Source organism: Hermetia illucens, chromosome 6 (assembly GCF_905115235.1).
Source record: "Hermetia illucens chromosome 6, iHerIll2.2.curated.20191125, whole genome shotgun sequence".
Taxonomy (NCBI): Eukaryota; Metazoa; Arthropoda; class Insecta; order Diptera; family Stratiomyidae; genus Hermetia; species Hermetia illucens.
In genome coordinates, this window is record NC_051854.1 from 41,902,009 (window position 1) to 41,926,457 (window position 24,449).

Genomic DNA, 24,449 nt, shown 5'->3' on the forward strand with positions numbered 1-24,449 from the left:
GCGGACGTGTCTTTCTAAGATTTTTCACCTCCGTGTACGCAAAAAAAAAAAAAAGAAAATACGTATATATTGTTTGTGTCGAACATGTATTTCTGCGGCTTTGCTCAGTAAATAAATCTGAAATCTTTATGAATTTAAATTTCATCGTTGCCCAAAAATAAACGGGGAATTCCCTTTCACTCCGGGTGTTGCTTCATATCGGTCAGTCAATGGGCTGTCGGTATGCATAAGTGAATGTATTTGAAGTCGAACCGTAACCTTTAGCATAGAAAAGAAGCTTCAGTTTATTACAGGAAAGAAAAAATTTGGCATCTTCAATTACCATTCGATCATTTTGTTCTTTATTCAAAAAGTCTATTCTGTTTACGGTCGATCACGCTCCGAGCGTTGGATATCTGAACTATGCAAGATTTCGTCAAGTTCTGGAAGAAGCATGACATCCCACCGCCTTCAATCAAAAGTCAAGTTGATCCGCGTGAGGGACCGCTGTGAGAATTTTCGCTGATTTCTTGAATTGATTCCACGAAAAATTTATAAAATCTTGCAAAATGGTAAGAAATACTTGTGAATAAGAAATCTGTGTGTCTGCCGGCATCGAATAAGTGACAAATGCGGTAAATATTCGTGTTTTGTTGTCAGGTTGAACGAAGTGTGTTGAATGGGACATACTTTGAGATTGAGCGTATTATCCACGACTTTGTTGAAATTGTGCTCTTATGTCCTTTAACTGACAAGTTTTAAGTGAATGAGAGACGCGATAATTCACAAATCATTTGTGCGACTCAATGTATTTCGGCGCAACTAACCTCAATCTCGCTCATGTCGTCTGGAAGATTCTATTAGTCACTCGCCGCTGGGCAGGCACGAGACGCTTCAATTGTTGGTACAAACACAGATGATTGACTTTATGGATGTGTTTCGTTTCAGCAACCACAAATCGTTTTGTTGAAGGAAGGAACCGACACTTCCCAAGGCAAGCCGCAGTTGGTTTCGAACATCAATGCCTGCCAGGCGATTGTGGACGCTGTTCGCACCACTCTGGGTCCCCGCGGTATGGACAAGTTGATCGTCGATAATGGAGGGAAGGCAACAATTTCCAACGATGGAGCCACAATAATGAAGTTGTTGGATATTATTCATCCCGCCGCCAAGACGTTGGTTGATATTGCCAAGTCGCAGGATGCTGAGGTAAGTTTTAGGGGGGAACCAATAAGGATTTTATTGACGACATCAAACTTATAACAAATTTGCTCCTTTGGTCCCAAAACCGTAGACGACCATTCAGTTGTCGGAGGTTTATTTTGATACTTTACAACGGCAGAAAACGGATAATGCTCCCCCGTTCCAACTTGCTTTTACAGAAGAATTAATTAAGCTTAAATGATTGCAGCACCCACAAATTGAAGCAGATAATATAAATGCGTGGGCTCCTGAAGGCTTTTGGAGAGACAACTTTCCGGAGTACTTGCGATTGATATAAAACTGGACCAAACTGAACTGGTCGCTTCCGTCCGCTCTTCTGGCTTTGGGAGCCTTCAAATTAGGGAATTATTTTCACTAACGAAAGACGAGAAGAGGAAGGGAGTTGCTAGTTCAGGGAATCCCTTGCCATTCAGTCCCTCCGCCGTTGGAGCTAAATCTTCCTTGCAATAAGAAGAGCTGAACATAACGTGGAACACGACTCCATCTGCTATCGCTCCTTAGCATCTCTTGGCTATATTGCCTGGAGAGTCTCCGCTGTGTCTGCATAAAGCTGCTGACGAAAGCCACTCCAGCTTTTATAAGAGAAAAAAGATGTGTTTGGCGTCATTCACGACTCCATTGCAGTCGCCAGTCCAAAACTGAAAACCTCCAAGCCCATTTAGAAGTTGGTAAGGAAGTAATTAATTCCCCCATGCATTCGGTTTAGCCATTGAGATCTAAATTGTTGATGAGCTGCGCAGCCCTTCCGCCTCTTGGCTCATTTTGCCAACAGAGTTGCCACACGGTAAGTGTGGGATAATGTTTATCACAGACAAACACCTCTCTTAAATCTTCGCCCTTGCGGTTGTAGATAGCTATACGTTCCTTAGATGATCATCACGTCCGGTTCTGAGGCAGTGCGATAAGCAGACGCCACTCGCAAAGCTCCCTGTCTCTGCACTTGGGCAAGGCGCTAACGAAGCACCTCCTTGTCAAAGTTATCAGCCCACACCTCTGCGCTGTAGAGCAGAATGGACTGCGTTGCTTCTATAAGAAGACGTCTCCTGGTAGATATAGAGCCACTAACATGCGCGATTTGCCGGCTCAAGGCAGAAACTCCAGTTGCAGTCCTGTTCGCTGCTGCTTTGATTTGATCGAAAACGCTCATCTTTGAGTCGAACGTCAGTTCATGGTACTTAATCGTTGGTTTTTACTCTATAGTCACCCCGCCGCTACCATTCGCTTACCTGTGGCATTAATATGTCAAGCCTGCTTTGCGCCTGTTTAACAGTACGTCCGGCAATGTGTGCCGCAACGTCGTCTGCATAGCCGACCCGCGACTCTTCTGGTATGTAGTGTCTCAGCAGACTATCTTAGGAAGTATTCTCGAGGTCCGGCCCTACGATGGATCCTTGTACTGCTTCGGTTTTTCTCCGGTCCTCTAGGGTCCCATAGAGCAGGGGGCGATCTTTTAGATAATCACTCAAAATCGTATCCATAACCTCCATAACAGTATCCACGTGCGCTGATCCGAACTGTTTTGGGAATAAGTCCTGGCCGTCCGGATTGCTTCAGTGACTCTATTCCTGATGATCTTTTCGAGCATTTTCCCGACCGTGTCAAACATATACAGCCGGTCGGTATGTAGATGGCAGGTCAGGGTTTCTTTTGCGATAAGGAAGAATGCCCTCCTTCAGGCAAGCGTTGAACACCTCAAGCAGCAAGTCTGGTCGTTGGCAAAACACCAGTTTATAAACTTCGGCCGGGATACTACCAGGACCTGGCGACTTTTTGTTTTTCATGATGAGAACTTCTCCTTTGAGCTCTTTTATTGTGAAAAGGGGTCAGTCCGCGACGCTTTCCGCGCTTTTGACATCAACTCGTACGGGATGTTTGGGGAATAATGATCGGGCAATGTCCATCTAGTCGATACTTAGTATGCAGGGTTTCCGAAGAGCCCCGATTTTCCGAGTGAAAAGGTTATAGCCAAGTCCCCAGGGTCCTAATTCACCCCGTTGACTAGGTTCTGCTAGCCGCGAGCTTTGCTTTTAATTATCGCATTGTCTTTATGGCGCCTAACTACTCGCGGGCGTGAAAACGCTGTGCCAAATAGCGGAACTTATGCCACTCGTTCTGGAGGTCGGCAATTTCTGCGTTCACCAATACATAGAAGGCATGTCACGGTTGGGGCCTTCATATGCTGTTGTTATCAGGTTTATCACTGAATTTACAACAATGCCAGCTCCAACGCTGTCACCCCCCAAGCGTCCTTCATCGCAATTCTGCCTGTTCTAAGACGAATTTCCCGATGTTCACCCTCGCGGTGCTCCACACACAGGGGGAGTGCTGATTTGGTACACGCCGACAAGTAGTGTCAACCACTTCGAACGCGATATATTGATAATTACTTGGTGACAAATTTAGGACTCGCCATCCGTCCAACGACGGTGCCAGAGATTCCGATGCAAAAGTTATCTCACGGATGCTTCCTTCGCAGCCTGGGCGCCGAAACGTTGGCGTGGATCTGATAACTGCGAACTACGAGCCCGAATCTATTCAAGGGCACTCGTATTAAAGTTACTTGCCAGGATTCGCCCCTCCGTGCCCGAAACGGCGTCCTCTAGAGCATCAAGCCGCCGCCGAAATTCCGGCATAGTCTCATTTGACGTCAGGTGAACGCTAAAAAACTTTATCCCTAAGCAGCGAATCCAGACAAAGCCATTCCCTCATCCTTGGCCAGAACACGAAGTCGAGTGCCGATCATACTAGTCGCGTCCTAGTCCTTTCCAGTTCCGCCCTAAAGATTGGACACCACCCCGAACCGGCAATGTGTGTAACGCTTTCACCAGACACGCTACTCAGATCCTTGCAAAGAACGCAATTCATCACTTGTCTTCGCTTGGTGACCTACCTGGTCGCATGTGTTGGGTCGCTTGCAAGTTGCTGAAGTGTTTCCATAGTCCCAACATCTGTAGCACTTGGTCGGGCTTGTGCGCATTCGTACTTTGGCCTCGCACATTTACAAAAGTGATACCTATCCGGGCATTGACTATCTCTGGACATTCACAATTTATGGCCTCTTCCGCTTCGAACTTTCTCCCCCAGTAGCTCCTTGAACGCTTCGCAGAACGTACTTTTGTTTGTCTTCCGACCTAGTTCGACAAGGACTCCAACACCCTTTGTTATCCGTATGGAAGACACTTCTGCTCAATTGTCTTTGGGTTTCATCTTAGAGCGGATGTCACTCAGGACTTCCGCAAATGTCTTACCTTCCGTGGGCTTAATGAGCAGAGTTCACGATTTAGTCCTTTTTCGCTTCCTAGTTTTTTCTGTTCTTGGTTTTCGACTTACTTGTCCTTGGACAGATCGGTCTCTGGCGGCCTAGTGAATTTTCTTTTGTCCTTTGCCTTCTTCTTTTTTGGGCTCCAAAAATTTATTGGATAAAGTAACGTTGTGACTGGGTTTTTTATCGGACCAAAAACACTACAGGGTACTTGAGTTGCTGTCCCCGTACCGTCAGTCGCCTTACTTTATAAAGTTTCCTCTTTATTTTGGCGTTCCGGAGGCACATCGGGTGGTTCAGCCTTCGTGCTGCGCCTAAACGCAGTCAGCACTTCCTCCTGTAATTTTCACGAGCGCGTCGTGTGCAAGGGACGGGCCTCAGTAGTCAGGAACGGATACTCCCTCGGGCAAAGCCCCTACTCCAGTTCCCTGAGGCCTAACCTACGCTTCGCTGATCTCGGAATTCACGGACGATCCAGCGCTCGCTCAGGGTGGCGCGGTCTACTAACAGCGGTTTAAAAGGCACTATCTACTAGGGTCCCGAATGGATTGGCTCCTGATACATGTGACAACTACCACTTTGGCAAAACTAGGCTCTGCGACATCGGCAGAGGGCTGTCTCCGAGGATTCTCAGTTTGTCCGGACGTGTACCGGTTATTCCCGGTTCCCTCTTCACCAACAAACTTTCTTGAGATTACTACCAAGGACGCAGGTATACTGCCAGTTAGGGGGTTAGAGCTTACACCTCGCCGACAACCCCTGAGGCGTGTAATGGAGACCTAGCTGCTTCGATTGTTGATTTTGTGATGATTTGGCGATGGTTGTGACCATAACATAAAGTCTGGTTTGACCATCATCATCAACGGCGCAGCAACCGGTATCCGGTCTAGGCCTGCAAATAAGGCACTCGGAAACATCTCGGCTTTGCGCTGAAGTCCACCATTTCGATATCCCTAAAAGCACTCTGGCGTCCTGGCCTACGCCATCGCTCCACTTGAGGCAAGGTTTCTCATGTCTACTTTATAATAGATATTGCCTTGCTGGATCATCCTCACCCATACAGATTAAGTGACCCGCCCACCGCAACCTATTAAGTCGGATTTTGACCACAAGTAGACGGCCATGATATCGCTCACAGTTTTCATCGTTATATAGGCTACGGAATCGTCCATCCTCTTGTAGGGGGCTAAAAGTTCTTTGGAGGATTCTTTTCTCGAACGCGGCCTCGTAATTTTTCTTGCTAAAAAACCAAGTCTCCGGGGATTACACGAGGCCTCTCAAGAACATGTCTTGTCCAGGGAGAGCTTTGATCCTATCATGAGACGTTTCGAGCTAAACAGTTTTTATAAGCTCTGTTGGCTGCCAACAACTTTGCGGATATTTCGCCGTCATAGCTGTCAGTTGTGTTTTTTGACATTAATAATAATAATAATCGTTGGCACAACAATCCATATTGGATCAGGGCTGTTAGAGCACTTCATTCAAGACCGTAACGGTACACTACAGAACACGGTAGGAGGCAATGTGGTCAGCATTACGCTCGCCCGAGATTATTACCCTGATTTGACTCAGGTATTCATTCACAGCTGAGTCGACTGGTATCCAACGTCAAATCACGATACAAATTCCACTGTCGCCAGCGAGATTTGAACCGCGACCTTCCGTACGACAGCCTTGTGCTCTAACCACTCAGCTATCCGGACACTTTTGACATTAGATTGGAAAAATTATAAACGATCGCAGAAAAGTAGTCTTCGTTCGTGATGTTGTTGAATTTTCCGCTTTGGTCGCGTTTTCCGTTCGTTGTGGGGCTCGGAGGATTCTCCGTTTTCTCCTAGTGACTTCAGCTTAAGTTTGCAATGTCATATGAAAACAACGCCCGTGGCCGCAGTGGCGGTACGGGTGTCAGCCTTTTGGGGACGTAACCCGGAAGCATGGTTCCATCAAATGGAAGCGCCCACGGGCATCACTACTTACGCCACGCGATTTAATCATGCTTTCGCCGGCCTGGACGAGGAGTCGATTGGGCTCGTCACTGACGTGCTTGAAGAGTGCTCACTCAAAGTTAAAGATCACTCTCATCAAGTGACTATCGGTATGTGGGTCAGCAAAGCTGAATCACCTGCTGATGTAGGTCACGTTAGGCGACCGCTCTCCGAGCGCAGTTGACCGGAGACAAGATCGGGGTCAAAGTTCTGAAGTCGCTGTAGTTGCAGCAGGCCATCTTGGTCTGTGCGGACTCCGGGACTTTGGAAGGGTTAGCAAATACCGCTGACAAGATCCCGCGGATCAGTGAGGTGTCGCGGGAGGCCACGAGCCAAATTACCGAGCTCTAGCAGACTGTGGCTACTCTCGTCGCTAGTGTTTCTAAGCTAGCGGCAACACTGGGAGCTTTGCGTTCGGGAGGTAGGTTCCGAACTCGTTCGCGGCTCGGCAACCGAAATGGACGATCGGGTAGTCGGGCATCAAGAAAAAAGTTTTGCAGTTTGCTGGTATCATCGCATTTTCGCTGACAAAGTAAAGAAGTGTACCAGCCCGTGCATGTTCTTGGCTTAAAAAAACTGAACTCGTGGAGAGCTCCAGCGGCGGCAGCCCAGAACGCAGCTTCACGCCGTTTAACAATATTCGATCCTTTAAGTAAGCGATGTAAAATGCAAATTCCTTCAACAGCAGGCCAAGGATCTGCGAAGGTTTTTGGGCATGCTAAACTTCTAGTGTCATTTCTTGCCCAAAGTCGCACAACATCAACCAATCCTCAACGCCTGGACCCAAGGCTGTCCAGCTGGCGGAAGCTATACTTCTGGCAATCCGTCAACCAGATTCACCCCTAGCCGTATTCGTCGATACCTCAGACATCGCGGTAGGTGTTACCCTTTGCCAAAAGGCGAACCACATCTGGCAGCTGTTGATCTTCTTTTCCAAACAATTGACTACAGCCTCAACGGAACTGCTGCATCTATGATCGTGAATTTTTAGCGGCGTACACGCCAATCAAATACTTCCGATATTGACTAGATGGCAGGTCGTTCACAGTGTTCACGGATCACAAGCCTCTTAATAATAATAATAATAATTGTTGGCGCAACAATCCAATTAGATAAGGGCTTTGAGGTGTGTTGGAGCATTTCATTCAAGACCGTAGAGGTACACTACAGGATTAGGGTACCACATAGGAGGCAATGTGGTTAACTTTGCGCTCACATAAGCCTCTTACCTTTGTTTTTAAGCTGAAGCCCGACAAAGTAACCCCTCACCAACTTTCGCATCTCAAATTCATAAGCCAGTTTACTTCGGACATCCAACACGTGTCCGGCAAGGGCAATGTAGTTGCGGACTGTTTGTCACGTCACGCAGACAAAATCCCTGCTACGGTCGATTTTTCGGCAATCGCCGGGGCACAGAAGGACGACGCAGTGCTTCAGAGCCTCAGGTATAACCCCAAATGTAAATTTCGGGATTTTCCTCTTTTTGGCTCAAGCTCTGAAATATTCTGCGAGATTTCTGATAAGGGACCTAGGCCATATATCCCGGCCACTTTTTCCAAAGAAGTATTCCATTCAGTACACCATCTTGCGCACCCAGACATTCGGGCAACGAATCGGCTGGTCACTAGCAAATATTTTTGGGCCAGACAGTGCATCGCGTGCCACAATTGTAAAGTCACCAAGCATCGACAACATGGAGGATGTAGGCGCATTTCCTCGGTCTACCAAGCGTTTTCCCACGATCCACATCGACATTTCCGCACAATCGTGTACCGAGGCCCTTTGTCGGGAATAGATCCAACGCTTTGGATTTGCGAAGTCATTACTGACCAGGGTATGCAGTTCGAGCCTACCCTGTTTTCGGGGTTAGGCAAACTCCTAGGCTTCAACCGCCATCGGGCGACTGCGTACCACCCGCAATCTAATGGGATGCTGGAACGCTGGTATATGAAGCTGAAGGCCGCTATAATGGGACACGACGACTATTCGTGGTCGCAAGTCCAGCCTTTCGTTCTATTTGGCCTACAAACAATTCATCGTGAAGAGTTTGCGGCCAGCTTCGCCGAGCTAGTATACGGGGAAAATTTGAGACTCCCTAGCGGTCCTGTTCTATACTGGGTCAGCTCTTTTCACCACTGGGCTTTTGCGCTTGCTTCGGGAAGCCGGTCGTGGACAAACTAAAATCACCCCCGCCGTCCCGTCATTCTTCAACAAAGGCTAACGTCTTCAAGGACTTAGACGTCTGTACACACGTCTTGGTTCGCGTGGAAGCACTTCTTTAGGTTTCACGTCGACGGCAGGCCCAAAAACGTCTCCGTGTCCAGGCTAAAGCCTTTTGTGCCCGGGGCTAAGGTTTCGGGGAGGAGAGGTGCACGGTGCGTGAGATTCGATTTGCGCCCCTGAAATTGGCGGGTCAGGAGTCAGGAAAGGCATCTTTCTTGGCATTAGATTGATCTGTCTGTGGTGCGTAGGTGGAGAGAAAATAAATCGTGCGATAAGCTGATACCACGGAAACCCTCAGAGGAGGCAATGTCAATATCATGTTGCATGCGGGGGCTACCAAAATAGAGAAGTTTGTAGCCATTTTGCCGTCCATGCGTTAAGAATTGTTGTTGATTTCTCAATAGAACCGGGGCCGATTCTGGCGCGTCGGCTAAGGTGACCGTCCTAGTATTTCTCCGAGACTTTTTATATTTCAACACCGTCATCCCCTAGTCAATGCTTCCATTCAAATGGACTAAGCCATGCAATTTTCCAATCATGGGCACATTTGTAATCACACATATCGGGCTCTTGGTTTTTCTCTTCACTTTTATGAATCAACGAGTGACAAATGTGAATGAAATCCTTTTCTCAATTCGAATTTTAGGTTGGTGATGGTACCACAAGCGTTGTTTTACTTGCCGGTGAATTCTTAAAACAAGTGAAGCCTTTCGTCGAAGAAGGTGTACACCCACGAATTATCATCAAGGCTATCCGCAAAGCCCTCACCCTATGCATCGAGAAAATCAATTCAATGGCGGTAAAGATTGAAAAGAGCGGCAGCAGTGAGCACCGCGCCTTGCTTGAAAAATGCGCGGCAACAGCTATGAATTCAAAACTCATTCATCAACAAAAAGATTTCTTCTCGAAAATCGTCGTGGATGCCGTGCTCTCCTTGGATGATCTACTCCCACTGAACATGATTGGCATCAAGAAGGTCTCTGGAGGTGCCTTGGAAGACTCTCAGCTTGTTGCAGGTGTGGGTTTCAAGAAAACTTTCTCCTACGCTGGATTTGAAATGCAACCAAAGAATTACAAAGATTGCAAAATTGCATTGCTCAACATTGAACTGGAATTGAAGGCGGAGCGTGATAATGCTGAAATTCGTGTCAATAACGTAAAGGAATACCAAAAAGTAGTTGATGCTGAATGGCAAATTTTGTACGAGAAGCTGAAGAAGATCCACGAATCTGGAGCGAATGTTGTCCTGTCGAAATTGCCCATTGGTGATGTGGCCACCCAGTACTTCGCCGACAGAGATATGTTCTGTGCTGGACGTGTGCCTGAGGAAGATCTGAAACGCACAATGAAAGCATGTGGTGGAGCCGTTATGACTACAGTGAAAGATATCAGCCCTAGTGTTTTGGGCAAATGTGATGTTTTCCAAGAGGAACAGATTGGTGGGGAAAGATTCAACATATTCCAAGGTAAATGGTTGACATGGAAAAAAGTTGGCAGCAAAGTTGACTTTTATTGTTTTCGCAGGATGCCCTAACGCGAAGACTTGCACTCTCATTATTCGTGGTGGTTCTGAGCAATTCCTGGAGGAGACTGAGCGATCGTTGCACGATGCTATTATGATTGTCCGTCGTACTATTCAGAACGATTCAGTAGTTGCTGGTAAGGGACATTTGCTTGAATAGTTTAGTTTTCGTCCTAAGAATGATAAGATTGATATCTTTTTTCGCGCCCACACTTTAAAATTTGGCTGTAATAAAATAATTATTCTTAATTTGATGTGGGGTAGGTGGTGGCGCTATTGAAATGGAACTTTCAAAAATGCTACGCGACTTCTCCCGGACGATTGCTGGCAAGGAACAATTGCTGATTGCCGCTATTGCAAAGGCTCTAGAAGTGATTCCACGACAACTTTGTGATAATGCTGGTTTCGATGCAACAAATATCCTCAACAAATTGCGACAGAAGCACGCACAAGGTAAGCAATTAAGAGAGAGATAATAATTTACTCACGTTTCGAGAGAATTTATATTAAGAAATCAACCCCAACTTTCATGATTGCAGGAAATTGTTGGTACGGCGTCGATGTTTCGGCCGAACATATTGCAGACAACATGGAAGCGTGTGTTTGGGAACCGTCTGTGGTGAAAATTAATGCCTTAACAGCAGCTTGTGAAGCCGCCTGTATGATCCTATCTGTAGATGAAACTATTAAGGCTCCAAAGGCAGCCGGTGAAGCGCCACAAGCTGGCAGAGGAATGGGCCGACCCATGTAGACTTAGTCGAATAAATTATAACGTATTTCGCTACTACATCCTAATTTCCTTCCAAATTAACCAGACGTTTATGCAACGTTCATTTATTTTCATGTTTTCAAAGTTACTATTTGATATTTTCGTACGAGGAATACTAAACGTATAAATCTCACATTCGCGCTCGCATTTTGTACACGTCGTAATTGACAGAAAGCCAATGGAATGTATTGTATGCTTCGATAGCATAAAAGTCTTAGTTATTTTAATATCATTCTGTACTTTTAATATAATTTAATAATCACATAACAACGTTTATGATGAAATACATACAATTTATCATACAACAACAATTTGCATTTTATTTTTCGGTTTTGAATTTCATTTCTAAGATAACCTTCAGGAGTAGTGTTTTCTCCAATATAGAAAAGAAAATCTTTTCTGGAATAGGAGCGGGCCAACATTATTTTCATCTTGCGAACGTTTTCTCCTTTTACAGCACCACGCCTCAAAAACTCCACCATATTATACAGGGTGCGGCAGCATAACTTCCTTTTTTCAAAACTCAATAAAAACTATTGTATGCATCGGAAAATATTTATTTATTTTTTATAATGTAGGTACATGTCTAAAGTTTTTATTTACATTGTTTTGAAGATCAAATCTGTTAGGTGACGTCCCCCATTCTCCATACATTGCGTAAACCGGTTTCTGGCGTTTGTCATGACTCTTGCTAGCATAGCAGGTGTTATGTTGGCAATTTCTTCTTGGATGTTGGTCTTCAAATCTTGTAACCGACCCACACAAATGAAAATGGGCTTCATCGCTAAAAAAAACAAGACACCAAGAAGAAGCTCACACGCGTTCATCCGACAATTGAAGTCACGTTCTGAAAGTTCCTGTACTATCGCCATCTTATAGGGATGAAAATGAAGATCATCACGAAGAATTCTTCTCACAGAACGATCGGATAGTCCAAGGGCAGATGCGCGTTTGCGCGCAAAACGCCGTGGCGATCGCAACATTGACGCTCTCACTGCTTCAATGTTCTCAGGTGATCTAACGGGCCGAGGGACTCCAATTCTTCCTTTTGTCGCACTTGCAGTTTGTCTGAATGTAGTGACCCATGTAACAATTGATTTGCGGTCTGGGACGGGGGCCAACGGGGCTAAATTAAAGCGATTCCGAAATGCACGCTGTGTTGCAATAACCGAACATCCGCTTGAAAAGTAAACCTCAACGGCAAAGGCACGCTCCTCACTATTCCAACGCATGATGGCGACTGAACTGTGTAGGGACAAAACTTTACAGTATCCCCTCTTGAACGAGACCACTAGCGTTCCGCTATGACACCAACTAACTGAGTGGCGCGCATTTTAAAAAAGGAAGTTATTGTGGCGCGGCAGGATCTGCAGCATTCGAAATTTATTTCGAATATTGCGGATGCGGACGGGTAGATGGCGCGGAACTCTCCACTCACTCATTTTCGGAACGCACCAAGGGAGTGGAGAATTAGCGGTGGAAAAATGCCGTTGGTTGGGACAGTAAGGACCGCATGGAAATAAGCCGGTCTCTTCTGTTTCCAACCGCGGCGGCGTAAACATCACATCGGTGCAAAGATCCAATTTGGAATACAAATTCAGAAATCTTATTGAAAAGTTAAATTTTTGTGTTTATTGCTAAATTGCTATTGTGGTTTAAATAAATATTACCAAAGTTTATCTATCACGTTTTCAATCTCCAATTTGTTCAGGTGCCCCGTTCTAATGAATCATTACATTACTCTTTTCTGAGAGAATTATAAAACGCATTTACTTGTTTTCTCCGGAAGCTGAACTAAAGTGGTGACCCCGATATATTCAGAAAGCCCGACACTAGAGCCCGCCCAAGCGCCGCCGCCACAGACATCGCCACCGCAGCAACGGCCTCAATTCTGGTGATTCCGCCATCGTCATCCTCGTGGATATTAAGTTGGAAAATTTTGTGAATACGGAAGCATACGAAATCCCATCGAAGTGCTACGAAAACATCACTGCTACGAGCCGACGACGTAAACAACGCCGCATCGCAACCCATCAGCACTCTACAACGGGCACAGGCAGGCACTTCGAATAAACTTTCTTCGCTTCAATTTTCGTCGAAGGCGCATAAATCTCCGTCCGTCTACGGGTCCAGTCAGCTCGGCTTGAAAGTAGCGCACGCAAGGAGTTTCGCAGGAAAGTCAACGGCCATACCACAACGGTCCACCGGTTCTCGTCCGATCACCGAAGTTAAGCGTTCATTCCAAGAAGATAGCAATCAACAAATTTAATTGTTATCATTAGTTTTGAAATATTCGCACTAATTGTTAATTATATTAGTAAAAGTTAAAATTGTGATAATAACAATTGAAAATCGCTGCAAGAGACGGCGTTAGGTGTTTCACATCGCGGGTTCTCCATTTCCTTGGTGGTGTTTTTGGTCTGCGCTGGAGAGCGTCCGCTTCGGTCGTAATTTTCTCTGTTCGCGCGTGCATTTGTGGGTGCGGCCTGCCGTGTCGGAGTAAAATTCACCGCGTTTCGTTATAAATTCACCGCGTCTGTATTACAACTCGTACTTTTCGTTACACAATATGTCGTTTGACAGCAAAGACGCGGCAGGCCCATCGGACCCGCAAGTGACCGCCCTCGCCGTACGCGTTCCTCCGTTTTGGAGGCGGAACCCGGAGCTGTGGTTCGTGCATTTGGAAGCGCAGTTCCAAATGTCCGGCATCACATCGGACGCGACCCGCTTCAACTACGCGGTGGTCGGCCTGGACGAAGAGTCCATTCTTATGGTGTCGGATGTAGTGAAGTCGGCATCATACACTCAGCTCAAGAGTGATTTGATCAGGCGCCTGTCGGCAAAATTAGATCACTTGCTGGCGGGTTTAACGTTGGGTGATCGAATTCCCAGCCAATTGCTTCGCGAAATGAGGCAATTGGGTGGGAGCAAGATCGGCGACGATCTGATCAAGTCGCTCTGGCTGCGTCGGCTCCCGGAGGGCACCCAGGCGATACTAGCTTGCGTTTCCGGTTCCTTGGAGGAACTGGCAGCAACGGCCGACCAGGTACAGGAGGTGTACGTTCGCCCAACCATAGCGGCCGTTCAACCACAGTCGGATGAGGTGAGCGACTTACGGCGCGAGATAGCGGTTTTAACGGCCAGCGTGGCCGAGATGCGGGCGACGTTGGACGCTCAGCGTTCGAGTGCCAGATCGCGAGCTCGCTCACGGTCTGCCACACGAAAAGGGCGTTCGGGTAGCAGGTCGTCAAGACAGCCTGCGGACAAAGGTATTTGCTGGTACTATCGTAACTTCGGAGATAAAGCGACAAGATGTACGCTACCTTGTAAATTCGCGCCTACCGCAAAAAACTAGATCCGCGGGGGGTCTTGGCGACGGCCACCCAGAGCGCAGCGCCACGTCGCCTAACTATTTTCGACCCCCTCAGCAGGCGCAACTACCTCGTCGACACGGGTGCGGAGGTTTCGGTTCTTCCCGTACCCCGGCATCATCGACTATATCCACAACCCCTCAAACTGGCGGCAGCAAATTCCTCCCGCATCAATACTTACGGGTACAGGCAAGTGGACGTGAGTCTTGGCTTGCGTAGGACGTTTTCGTGGCGTTTCATCCTGGCGGATGTCAGCTTCCCCATATTAGGCGCAGACTTCTTGTGTCACTATGGGTTGCTGGTGGACTTGCAAAATAAGTCCCTTATAGACCCCACAACCAACCTTAATTCGTCGGGCCAAATGGTATCTCACGCTGACAAAAACCTTTCCGTTCTTTTGGAAGACATCACCGACTCTCGTGTTCGGACACTCCTCCAAAAGTTTAGCCAGATTACTACCGAGTGTAGTCTCTCGAAACCAGTGAAGCACAATGTGCAGCACCACATAAATACTACTGGTTCCCGATTTTCTCGAAGGTGCGTCCTCTACCACCCCAGAAACTGGCTATCGCGCGGAAAGAATTTGAACAACTTGTTCAACAGGGTATCTGCAGGCCCTCAAACAGCTGTTGGTCTTCCCCTTTACATATGGTCCCTAAGTCAAATGGCGAATGGCGTCCCTGTGGGGATTACAGAAGGCTAAACGCACAGACTGTTCCTGACCGATATCCGATTCCACTATCCACGACTTTGCGCATCACCTCGCGAATTGCCGCATCTTTTCGACTTTGGACTTAGCCAAGGCATACCACCAAATCCCAGTAGCTCCTGAAGACATTCCAAAGACGGCAATATGCACACTCTTTGGACTCTTCGAGTTCACCCGAATGACTTTCGGATTGTGCAATGCGGCGCAAACCTTTCAAAGGTTCATTCACTCAGTCCTGCGAAACCTCGATTTCTGTTTCGTCTATTTGGATGATGTTTTGATCGCTTCTTCCACTGAGTCTGAGCACTTAGCCCATCTCGAGTGCATTTTTCAACGTCTCCTTGAGGCCGGTTTAGTCCTAAACGTTGAGAAATGCAAATTCCTTCAACAACAGGTGAGATTCCTCGGCCACTCCATTTCCTCTGAAGGAATACAGCCCGACCCAGACAAGGTGCAAGCAATCCTGCTGCCGTACCCTGTACAAATAGCATGCGGTTCCCAGTCCAAGTAAAGGCGGAGAGTTTGAAGCAACGTATTCTGTACTATCCTCAGTAAAACAAAAATAAAATGCTGAGATCAGAGAGAGAGAGATCCCCTATGTTAAATCCTACTTGATCTCTCTTGGTGACAGGTTCCGCGATAGGCTGACCAAAAAAATGCATCTAATGCCGTTAGAAACGAAATGATCGTGTTGATTGATCCTAAGCTTCAGAGCCCATGTGCTCTTTAGAAATCCGGGATCTTGACTGCCTCACAGAAAAATCCGAAGTTGAGGAGGCGATAAGGCGTGAATGTCCATAGGTGACCAATGCCCGGATAAGTATCACCTCTGTAAATGCTCGAGGCCAAAAACTCGCCGTGGTGGAAGTTCCCGAGCAATATACGAGGAAACTCCTTTGCAGCGGGAGAATCAAAATTGGATGGGTAGTATGCAGGGTACGAATGCGGATAATCCCCACCAAGTGCTACAAGTGTCTGGACTATGGACACACGTCAGCAGTTTGCAAGGAACCGGACAGGAGGACAGCATGCGGGAGATGCGGCCAAATAGGTCATCAAACGAAGGCCTGCAATGAAAGCGAGAGTTGCGTTCTCTGCAGGGATCGTGGCACGTCTGGTGAGAGCGTCGCATATACTGCGGGATCGGGACGGTGTCCCAATCTCCAGGGCGGAGTTGGAAAGGGCTAGTGTGCGAATGGCATGATCTGCATTTTACAAATTAGTATGCGCCGGAGTGCAACCGCTCACAAGTTGCTAGCAAAGTTCGCTCCGGAAGTAAATGCTGATCTAGTGCTAATTAGCGAGCAATACCGAAACAAGGACCCGGCATCATGGCATCTCGACTTGTCGGGCACCGTTGCCATCTGGGTTCGGGACGACGTTCAACTTCGCATTCTTGCCGAAGGCCGAGGGAACGGGTTTGTCTGGATCCGGTGTTTAGGGATAACGTTTTTTAGCGTTTACCTGACACCGAGCGAGACGACGCCGGGTTGATGCTCTGGAGGGTGCCTTTTCGAGTACGGAGGGACGAATCCTGGTAGGCATCCATCATGCATCCAGTCAGAGAGAACGGATTCTGGAAATGGCGGTGAGAACCGTGTTCGTAGTTTTAAACACCAGGTCCACGCCAACGTTTCGGCGCCCAGCCTGTGAAGGAAGCACTCCTGACATCACTTTTGCGTCGGACTCTCTCTCGCGCCGCCTGCTCGATCTGGATGAGGGCCGTTTGTACGTCTCGGGTTGTTCTTCCCATGATGTCGATATCGTCAGCATAGGCCGGTAGTTGGGTGGACTTAAAGAGGATCGTACCTCTTGCATTTACCTCAGCATCATGGATCACTTTCTCAAGGGCCAGGTTAAAGAGGACGCATGATAGGGCATTTCCTTGTCGTAGACCGTTGTTGATGTCGAATGCTCTTATCTGGCCTCGCACATTGGTCAGGGTCAGCCTAGTCAGTCTTATTAATTTCGTCGGGATACCGAGTTCTCTCTTGGCCGTGTACAATTTTACCCTGGCTATGCTATCATAGGCGGCTTTAAAGTCGATGAATAGATGGTGCAACTGTTGTCCATATTTCCATCGCTTGCCGCACAGAGAAAATCTGATCTGTTGCTGATTTTCCTGGAGCGAAGCCTCTTTGGTATGGGCCAATGATGTTCCGGGCGTATGGGGCTATCCGGCCTAGCAAGATAGCGAAGAATATCTTATAGATGGTACTCAGCAACGTGATACCTCTATATTTGCTGCACTGTGTGATATCTCCCTTTTTATATATGAGACAGATAATGATTCGTTGCCAATCGTCAGGCATTGATTCGCTGTCCCATACCTTGAGCACAAGTTGATGAACCACTTGGTGTAACTGGTCCCCTCCATATTTAACCAATTCGGCTGTAATTCCATCGGCTCCTGGCGACTTATGATTTTTTAGTCGATGAATTGCACGGACTGTTTCTCCTAAACTTGGTGGTGGCAGTATTTGTCTGTCGTCTTCAGTTGGTGGGACCTCCAACTCGCCGATGTTCTGGTTGTTCAGTAGCTCATCAAAGTACTCAACCCATCGCTCCAATATGTCCATTCTGTCGGAAATCAAATTTCCCTCTTTGTCTCGGCAAGATGAGCATCGAGGTGTATTAGGCTTCATCCTGCTGATTTGTTGGTAAAACTTGCGGGCCTGGTGCGGTTGCTCCCTGTACTTTTCTAGTTCACAGACTTGTTGGTGCTCCCAGGCTTCCTTTTTCCGTCTGTGAATTCGCTTCTCCGCTCGACGGAGTTCGTGATAAGTCTCTGCGCGTGCCCGCGTTCTTTGAGAATGCAACATTACTCGGTATGCGACATTCTTCCGTTCCATTGCTAGCTTACATTCATCATCAAACCAGCCGCTCCAACTCTTTTTGCGACTGTTTCCAAGTATGTTTGCGGCCGTATCAATGATAACGTTCTTCAGGTGGTTGTGAAGATCATTTGTTGATGCTTCATCTCCACGTCCTCTATTGACTGCGGTTATTGCGGCATCCATTTCCCTCTTATAGGTGTCGCGGAGGGCTGTGTTATGGATGGCTTCAGTGTTAACTCTCACCTGATTGTCAGAGGGGATTCTGGATAGAGTTCTTATTCGAGCACCATGCCAACGAGATAGTGATCCGAGTCTATACTGGCCCCCTATATGTTCTGATATTCATCAAGGCTAAGAGGTGGCGGCGTTCTATCAACACGTGGTCAATTTGGTTGAAAGTTGTCCCATCTGGAGAGGCCCATGTATGTTTGTGGACTGCTTTCCGCGCAAACCAGATACTTCCAACAACTATTTCGTGCGACTCTGCTAATTGAATAATCCGCAGTCCGTTATCATTGGTATCCTTATGTAAGCTATGGGAGCCAACGTATCGCCTGAATACGGGCTCCTTCCCTACTTGGCTGTTAAAATCCCCAAGTATGATTTTAATATCATATCTGGGACAGGCTTCGAGGGTTCGTTCTACTGCCTCGTAGAAGGTATCCCTCTCCGACTCTGCAGTCTCCTCTGTAGGGGCGTGAACGTTAATGAGGCTTATATTTCTAAACTTGCCTCGCAAGCGCAGAGTGCATAGCCGTTCGCTTATGTTTTCAAAGCCGATAACAGCAAGTTTCATTTTTTGGCTGAGTAAGAAACCTACTTCGAGCACATGGTTTACTGGATGGCCACGATAATATATGGTGTAGCGGCTCTTCTCCAGGAAACCGGTACCTGTCCAACGCATCTCCTGTAACGCTGTTACATCAGCCCTATATTGGGGGAGGGGTGTCGGCTAGCTGCTCATCAGCTTCATCTCTGTATAGGGAGCGCACGATCCATGAGAAAATGCGCAAATCGTTATTCCGTTGTCGTTGTCGGGTTCGTCGTTGTGTAATCTATCCAGTCCGAGGCTCTGTTGTGGCTTCGTAACAAGTTATTCTCCGTGTAGGGTTGTCAGCCCTACCCAACCCCCAACCTGGAGGATCAGTTGGTATAATTTGTCCCGTTTTTAGGAGCGGAAGACTCGCATTCATTCTTCTCCGTCTGCAACTTTTCGTTACGAAAGAGCTCCCAGCGGTCACCACGTGGAGATGGAGATAGGGTTTGGTAGTAGGTGTTGGTGTTGTTCAGCAGGCATTTCCCAGGTTTTGTGCTCCATCGTGGGTACCAATCCACGTTTCGCCCTGGGACCTATACTACCCTTTGACCACCATCTTATTTTGTATACAATTAATATTGGACGGGCAATGGGAGGCATCGTGATGGGAGGAGAAACCCAACAACAACATTTGTGTGGAGGTTCTTATTTGTAAGATTAGGTTTTGATAGTTTGCTTTCAAAACGCGGAAATCTACTGTACTTTGCAATAGTTAGATGGTTCCTATAAATATCTATCGAGTGCCTGCTTCAGAGCATAAAACGCTTTGTCTTCTCGCCAATCTAACCAAAATTAGCTCATTTAACACCAAACGATGATTAATGTTGTTATCGTAAACTGTTTCTAGTTTCAATTATCTGCCATGGTTCACTATCTGAAATCATGGAATCATTAATTCGAGTCGGTATGGTGTCCGCTCTTTTTGGAAAGTAACCGTGAATCATTATAATTGCGCTTCAATGGATGGAGAACTACGAATAACACATTCCAATGCGGGTTCATTTAATGATTGAATGAAAAATTGCTGAGTTAAGTGATGAATGGTATAAAGCGCTAACAATTAAAATTCGTTAAGTACTGTTCCAAGGAATGTCCTTGAATACACGTCGATTTAAAAATTTTCGGAATTAACTACTCATTCACACTTAATTTCACATTCATATGTTATATGAGCCAAAACTATTTCCAGATATCACTTAATCTATTCAATGGTTTTTAAATAAACCAAAAGCCATTTTTTGAAGGAGACATTTTAAAATGAACGTATGAAACTAAACTCAGTAGTCCACCATCTTTTGCGGAAAAGTTGAACGCAACTGCATGATCTCTTGACGTTAGATGCAGGTAACCAAGCCCACCATACCATGGGAGTAAGTTCATCTAACTGTTGGTTATGTGGTAGAGGAAAGGAATCGGGGCTCTGCGGAAACCCTGTTCACTTAAGGCCGAGCAGATGGACCACATTGTGAGGGCACTCTTCTCTGCACACCCCGTATGGGATGGTGACGTCGGCGCGGAGAGCGCAGAGGACTGTTAACTTTTCTCTGTAAAAGAGTTGGAACAGGCAGTCCTCTCTATGAAAAACAAGAAGGCGCCAGGACCCGATGGTATTCCAGTAGAGGTATACAAACTGGTATTCCAACACCGGCCAGACCTACTGCTCGGCGCATTCAACGCTTGCCTGAAAGAGGGCATTTTCCCTGCTCGTTGGAAAGTTGCGAGGCTTGCGCTCATCCCTAAAGGGTAAGGCGATCCCGAACTGCCGTCTTCATACCGCCCACTATATATGCTTGATACTGCTGGGAAAGTGCTCGAAAAGCTCATCAGAAGTAGACTCGCTGAAGCGATACGCGCTGCCGGAGATTTATCTCCCCGGCAGTTTGGTTTTAGGGCAGGGAGATCGACAATTGATGCTGTCATGCAGGTCGTGGACGCCGTTCGACGAGCAGAGGCACATAGCCGCCGAACTCGACGGGTGGTGCTCCTCGTAACGCTTGACGTCAGAAACGCCTTCAATTCCGTAAGATGGAAAGATATTCTAGGCACACTAGACAATACCTTCAACGTGCCGAACTATCTCTTACGGATTTTGAGGGACTATCTGAGGAACCGCTCCCTGCTCTATGAAACACTAGAGGGTCAAAGGTGGATGCAGGTCACGTCGGGGGTAGCACAGGGATTCATCCTAGGGCCGGACCTCTGGAACGCTACCTATGACAGTCTGCTTAAACTCGACATACCAGAAGAGTCGCGCCTGGTCGGCTACGCAGATGATATTGCAGCGCTTGTTGCTGGACGTACTGTCGAACAGGCGCAAAGCAGATTCGGCATATTGATGCGACGGGTAAGCGGATGGATGACTACTCATGGTTTCAACCTTGCACTGGAAAAAACCGAAGTAGTCATCCTGACTAAAAAGAGAATTCCGACCCTGCGTCCCATATCGTTCGGCGAGTCGATAATCGAGTCAAAATCAGCGGTAAAGTACCTCGGGTTGACACTTGACTCAAAGATGAGCATTTCTGAGCAAATCCAAACAGCAGCGAACAAGGCTGCGGCTGGAGTTTCGGCGTTAAGTAGGCTAATGGCAAACATTGGGGGTCCTACGTCTAGTAGGCGACGTCTCCTGATGAGCTCAACGCAGTCTGCCCTGCTCTACGGCGCAGAGGTATGGGCTGGCGCTCTTAACAAGGAAGTATATCGTAGACGCCTCTCGCAAGTACAGAGACGGGGAGATTTACGGGTGGTGTCTGCGTACCGCACAGTCTCTGAACCGGCCGTGATGGTGATCGCGGGAGTTATCCCCGTTGCCCTTCTTGCTAGGGAGCGTCAGGCCATATATAAGCGCAAGGGAGATGAGCCAAGGGAGGCGGTTGCTCGCGAAGAACGGCAACACACTCTAGACGAGTGGCAGCTCTCTTGGCAAAATGAAACTAGAGGCAGATGGACTGCGCGGCTCATCGGCAACTTAGGTGCGTGGCTGAATCGGAAGCATGGTGAGACTGACTATTTCCTTACCCAATTTTTAAGTGGGCATGGAAGTTTTCAGTCTTACCTGCACAAGAATGGAAAGGCGCGTTCTCCGGATTGTGTGTTTTGCAATGGAGTTGTGGACGATGCCCACCACACTTGTTTTCCTTGTGGAAGGTAGGATGGGGTTCGTCAGCAGCTCTATTTAAGCACAGGGGATCTCTCTCCAGACAACATTGTGGAAGAGATGCTGAGGACTGCTGACAGGTGGAACCGTGTTGCCCATTACGTTCGGGCCCTTCTCGTTGCTAAGAAGATCGAACTCGACCGGTGGAAGAGCCGGATGACAGGGGGCACCTTGAACTGACAGTTCCCTTCCTCCTCTCCCCTCCCGTTGGTGAAAGAAATTCCCTGATTTGAAGGCTTCGCAAGGCGGAGAGTTCGGGGGCTGGCCCGAAGTAATGTGACAAACGGTTCCAGGCTAGCTCTCTGACGATGGGGAGGTGTTTAGTTGGTAGTCCAACGACGTACCGAATCGGGAGTCCAACACTGTGTGCGTAAATGCATTCACCTACCTTACCCAAAAAAAAAAAGTGGTAGAGGCAAGCGGAGTTAGTAGGGAGGATGCACTGAGGCAACAGTCCGGGAATCGTCGTCCCTGCATTGGCGAAGGTGCCAACAAGGGTCCAAGACAAGGTGGAACAGCATATATACGCTTGGTCGTTAGTAAGCGACCGTGGGTAACTTCAGTTTCAAATAAGGTCCTTACCCTGGTGGCTCGACTAGCCAGCGTGGACTTTTTTTCCGGAATACTCGTGTGTCTAAGGTATGGACTCAAATAAAAACAACAAACAAAAAATCAAACTATAGAAGAAGAGGTGGTGATGCCAGGCGCATCATCGTAGGACGAGTTGCTGGCATCCAGCCAAAAGATAGTAGACGTCGAGGGCAGTACAGTTGGTGTCGTGCTGAAACCAACTGAGGGAGCAGAAGGCGAAGCTCACTACTCTCAAACTAAATCGATCTGAAGACAAGGTTGAAGAAAAGCTAAGCAACCTCTGCAAACAGGTAAGCAGCAACAGCCAGACGACAAGCCATGGACTGCAAAACTCTTCAGCGACGTGCTCAGGAGTTACTTATGTGTGGTGCGTTAGCAGCAAACTAGCACCGGAGGTGTGGACCAGTGTTGAGACTAGGCTTTCGAAGATGCTGCTTCGATTCCTCTCAAGTGGTCCGTAGTTTCCACGTTATACTATGAGAGCACCAACTCTCCACTGAGTCGCTAAGATCTGAACCCCTCGAAGGGCGTAAAGCTCAATGTCATTCCAACGACTAGATCCACAGAAGACAGGTCGCTCACGAGCTTGTCCAAACTCTGCGTCTTCAAAATCCCAGGATTCTCATGGACAACCGGGTAGTTATCAAGGAGGACGAACTCCAAGCGAACAGCCTCCGTATAAACGGGGAGTGCCTGGAGGCACTGTAAAAGGCAGACTGCAAAGTGCGGTTCGGAGTCAGGAACATAAAGATGAAAGTGTTCTGCCCCGCGAAACCGGATAACGACCTGGATCCGGACGACGCCGCCAACGGACTGTTAGAGGAGATGAAGATCGACTGTCCGACGGGGACTGATGAACCCCCTATGCAAGTAGATCGTGTCGCAGGTAGCGTAGGTAAATTAGTAGCTAGTTGCTTGTCTCCCATCCAGAGGAAGGCATCAACTTCGCACTCATAGAGGAACCCTGGATCGGACACGACCGAACCATCAAATTCGGCAATTCGGAAATCAATAAAAGAGGTGAGTCATTCTTCGATTTTATTATTAATACAAATCTATTGGTGTGTAACAGGGGCAATACACCAATCTTATATTTTCCTAGCTCGGAGAACTATAACGGTTGGGAGAAAGTCTTTGATATCACTCTACTAACCGACAATGTTCTTAGGGTGGCGAACTGGAGAGTGTCTGATCTTTTTGAGATCACCGTTGGACACTTTTCAGTATCACGTCACGACAGATGAACTGGAGTCAAAGTTTTGGACTCTGGAAAAGGCATTCGAAATCACTTTCAAAGCCTCGTGCCCAGCTAGATACAGTAAGAAGCCACTGCCACCGAGGTGAAATGAAAATTCGTCCAGCCTTAGAAAGCAGACCAGGGAGACCTCCAACATTTGCTACAGGCACAAATATTGGCAGCCATACAAGGACTACCTGAAAAAGTACAAGTCGGTCATCAAGACTGCTAAGAGATAGTCTTGGTTTTACTATTGTCAGAACAGTGAAAGCACCAGCGATTTTGGGAGGCTCAGTAAGATTCTGTTCAAGGATGCATAGGAGTCTAATCTTTCTTAAAAAGTCGGAGGCTCCTGTGCGGAACTTTCTGGTGAAACCCTGGAGTTGCTAGTTCTCCCGTCAGCGAGGAGGGTTGTAAGTAGTCACTCCAGCCGTGTGAGAGTATCAAATCCGAGGATAAAATTGGCTGGGCTATGAACAGTTTCTCCGCATTTAAATCTTCGGACTCAGATGACATAATGCCTTTCATGCTACAGAAACAGCAACAAAGAGTTGTGCCGTGGCTTGTCGAGACTCATTGAAGCTGTACCTCTTTGGGATACGTACCACGGTATTGGAGACGCGTACGATTGATTTTGATACTGAAAGGAGGTAGGCGCCTTGAGCAGGCGAAGGGCTTTCGACTAATCAGCCTCACTTCTTTCGTGTTGAAGACCCTAAAATGCTTCTGGGCATCCACTTAAGGACGATTACGGAGAGAAAGCTTT

General features: G+C 47.4%; 1 protein-coding gene across 1 annotated transcript; it reads left to right on the top strand.

Annotated features, from left to right (window-relative positions):
• Positions 1–425: 425 nt before the first annotated feature.
• On the top strand, positions 426–11,272 carry LOC119659520 (T-complex protein 1 subunit eta). The gene is made up of 6 exons (XM_038067655.1): positions 426–551; positions 928–1,188; positions 9,320–10,139; positions 10,198–10,332; positions 10,460–10,648; positions 10,735–11,272. Exons 1-6 carry the CDS (start codon positions 549–551, stop codon positions 10,944–10,946), a joined length of 1,620 nt encoding a protein of 539 aa, XP_037923583.1. The 5' UTR covers positions 426–548; the 3' UTR covers positions 10,947–11,272.
• The last annotated feature ends 13,177 nt before the right edge of the window (positions 11,273–24,449 follow it).